Here is a 257-nt window from a genome sequence, read left to right on the forward strand (position 1 = left end):
CCGGCAGGCGAAACTCGAGGTGCTCCTGCGCCAGCAGCAGCAGGTACCGCCGGAGCGCCGGGGCCGCCAGCGCCATGTCCGGCCATTCCCCCGCCTACCCCGGGCCGCATGCGCCGCCGGGCGGGCCCAGCGCTGCGGCGGGAGCGGGAGGAGCGGGAAGAGCCGCCGCCGTTGCCGGCCCCAGCGCGGCCGTCGGTAAGGGAGGGAGGCGTGTGGCAGAAAAAAAGCCCCCCCCCCCCAACACGGGCCCCCCGCCC

General features: G+C 77.8%; 1 protein-coding gene across 2 annotated transcripts in view; it reads right to left on the minus strand.

The window, feature by feature from the left end:
* The window catches only part of TRMT11 (tRNA methyltransferase 11 homolog (S. cerevisiae)), a 28,210-nt gene extending 28,121 nt beyond the window's left edge, over positions 1-89 (minus strand). For both annotated transcript variants that reach the window (XR_774044.1, XM_010562505.1), the window contains exon 1: positions 1-89. Coding sequence is in view for 1 of the 2 variants with exons in the window: in XM_010562505.1 (XP_010560807.1) it covers positions 1-76 (76 nt within the window). In the remaining variant the exon portion in view is untranslated.
* Between the last annotated feature and the right edge of the window lie 168 nt (positions 90-257).

This window comes from Haliaeetus leucocephalus, unplaced genomic scaffold, assembly GCF_000737465.1.
Source record: "Haliaeetus leucocephalus isolate CR32 unplaced genomic scaffold, Haliaeetus_leucocephalus-4.0 Scaffold160, whole genome shotgun sequence".
NCBI classification, from domain to species: domain Eukaryota; kingdom Metazoa; phylum Chordata; class Aves; order Accipitriformes; family Accipitridae; genus Haliaeetus; species Haliaeetus leucocephalus.